Source organism: Aptenodytes forsteri, unplaced genomic scaffold (genome assembly GCF_000699145.1).
Source record: "Aptenodytes forsteri isolate BGI_AS27 unplaced genomic scaffold, ASM69914v1 Scaffold459, whole genome shotgun sequence".
Lineage (NCBI taxonomy): Eukaryota > Metazoa > Chordata > Aves > Sphenisciformes > Spheniscidae > Aptenodytes > Aptenodytes forsteri.
Genome location: NW_008794121.1, coordinates 31362 through 34155, shown reverse-complemented (window position 1 = coordinate 34155; position 2794 = coordinate 31362). Strand labels below are relative to the sequence as shown.

The following is a 2794-nucleotide window of genomic DNA, read 5'->3' as shown; positions in this document are numbered from 1 at the left end:
GGCTCACGGGGCTGTGCCCAGCCCTGGGCAAACACAGAGGAGACTTCTGCCATCACCTTCTCGGACATCACTCACTGCCCTTCTACACGCCCCCCCCAGCTGCTTGAGGGGGGGCTGCTCTGCACCCCAGACTGTCCCCCGGGCGTGGGGAGCAGGTGCCCTCACCGGCAGCCTCACCCCACGATCGGGGTGCGGACACGAGCATCCACCGCTGCTGGGACCTGCTGCGGGGTCTGTAGGTCTGAGCCGTCAGCGGCCAAAATCGGGGGCTCGCAGCCCCGCTGCTGGCAGGGGGGGGGCGGCGCGTCAAATCCGACCTCTTTCGGGAGCTGGTGAGAAGCAGCCGGTGTCGAACACGGTGGCTGCGATCACCCCGTGGGAGGTGGCATCGCGGGTGCTGGATTTGGACATCCCGCACCCAGCAAGGCTGAGACGTCCCCGTCACCTCCTGTTCCCTGGCACGGGGATGCCCAGGGTGGCCCAGGGCTGGGGGGGGACGGCGGAACCCCGGAGGTGAACGCAGCATGGAGGAAACCACAACACGACGCTCGCTCTCGGCAGCCTCGGCGCCTGGGAACGCACAGAACCCCCCCGGCCGGGCCCAAAGCCGCTCTCGCAGAATGCCAACCCCACAGGGCCGCTTCCCCTCGGGGGCGGGCAGGAGGGTGCAGGCACGGGGGTCCCCTCGGGGCGCCTACGCCAGCGGCCGAGCCCCATGCCGCGAGCAGCCGGGAGGAAGCGCTGGGGACCACAGCGGCGCAGCCGGAAGAGAGGGGAGCCGGGTGGGTGGCGTCACCCCAGAAATGCCGGGCAGCACCGCTGCAAAGGTCCCCACGGCACCACCGGGTCCCTCGCCCTGCCCCAGGCTGCCTGCTGCCTGCACAGGGATGCTCCAGCTCTTCCCTAGACCTCGTCCTCAGAGATACCTCCCCTGTGGGCACCCACTCCTCCGGGGGGGTTTAGGGTGAGGGGCTCATCCCCCCCAAAGCCAGGGCTGCCAGGGCCCAGACCCATGCAAGGCAGCCAGGCAGGAGACAGACCCCTGGCATCAGCCTGCATGCAGCAAGCATCACCCCAGACATGGGCAAGCATCATCCAGACATGGGCAAGCATCACCCCAGACATGGGCAAGCATCATCCAGACATGGGCAAGCATCACCCCCAACATGGGCAAGCATCATCCAGACATGGGCAAGCATCACCCCCAACATGGGCAAGCATCACCCCAGACATGGGCAAGTATCATCCAGACATAGGCAAGCATCACCCCAGACACGGGCAAGCATCACCCCAGACATGGGCAAGCATCACCCCGCTGCTTTAGGTCCCTGGGCAGCCCGGCTGCATTCCCCACACCCCCAGGGACCTCCGTGCTCACCAACCGCAGGCAGCCCAGGGCAGGTCCCGGGCCATCGGGGCAGGGGAAGGTCCCCCGCGTCCCGCGGCTCCAGGTCCCCCACCCCCCCCCCCCGGGGGGTGGGGGGCCCCCAGCCAGCGGGCACCCCAGTGCACATCACCGAGGCTGGGCACCCTGTTACCCCCGGGGGAGCCCAGGCAGCCGCAGCGCAGGCGGCTCCAGGAGCTCCCCGACACGTGCTGCCCCGCACGCGGAGCCGGGACCGCGGCTCGCCAGTGGCTGAGCCTGCACCGAACAGCCGCCGCGGGGTGACTCACGCCTGCGCCCCCGCCTGAATGCACCCCTTGTCTGCGCCGGCTCCCCTGCGCCACGGCACCTCCTCCATCGCCGGGCCTGGCCGGGCACCGGCACTGACGCCGGCACCGACACCATCCCCAAACAGAGCCGGTGCCTGCACACGCACCCATCACCACAGCCCAGCAGAAGGCCATACCCTGCTGTATACATCCACTATAGGAACCAAGTACGCGCCTGCTGTAGCAACCAAGCACCAGCACGCACACAGAGCGTACTGGACGTGTACACTAGAGTAACCAATCAACTTACCCGTACCCTACTGTATATATCCGCAGCGGCAATCAAGCACCAGCAGATATATACCCTACTGTATACATCCGCTGTAGTAGCAAGGTATATATGGTACTGTATACGCCCAGTGCAGTTACCAAGCATCGGTGCACGCACACCCTGCTATACATACTCGCTGCAGTAACCAAGCACCAGCACATGTACCCTACGATATACTTATGCATCATTTATACGTGTAATGTATACGCCACACGTGCATCGGTGCACACAGAGCGCCGGGGCCCCACGGCCACCTCCGTCCCCTCTCCTTTCGGGTATCGGGGGCCGGGAGCCATCCCACTGCCCCTCTCTGGCACAGGCTGTGGGGGTCCGCCACGGTGTCCCCACAGTCCCCCGGGAGACACAGCGGAGCCTGACGAGGACAAGCTGCTGGTGAGGTCAACCACAGCCATCCCTCCGCCCCGGGGAAAACAGCTCCTGCCATTCCGGGAGGTGCTGCTCGGCCGCCAGCACCCGGCGAGGACACGTCCCCGTCCCCTCCGGCACAGGGCACGTCGCCGACAGCATGAGCCGGGCTGAGTCAGAGCCGGGCCGGGCGCCCCCCGGCCCCGGCATGCAGCTCGCAGGGGACCTGTGTGGACCCCGCATCCCCAAACCCCCCAGGAGCAGCTCTGGTGGCGAATCCCAGCCCCAGAGCTTGCCAAGCCGGGCAGGAGGGAGCAAACCCTTCCCGGTGCCATGCCGGGGCTGGGCACAGCCTGCTCCCCGCTGAGCCCCGGGGCAGATGCCCACGTTCCCAGGGGCAGCCCCCCGGGGAGCAGGGACTGGGGGGGGGGGGGGGGCAAATTT

The 2794-nt window shown here is 67.4% G+C and overlaps 1 protein-coding gene across 1 annotated transcript in view; it reads right to left on the bottom strand.

Moving 5' to 3' along the window:
* Positions 1-2794, bottom strand: part of ARAP1 (ArfGAP with RhoGAP domain, ankyrin repeat and PH domain 1) — a 107965-nt gene that overhangs the window by 101338 nt on the left and 3833 nt on the right. Inside the window, 1 exon segment of the mRNA XM_019471418.1 lies at positions 178-329. Within this exon segment, the coding sequence (XP_019326963.1) occupies positions 178-329 (152 nt within the window).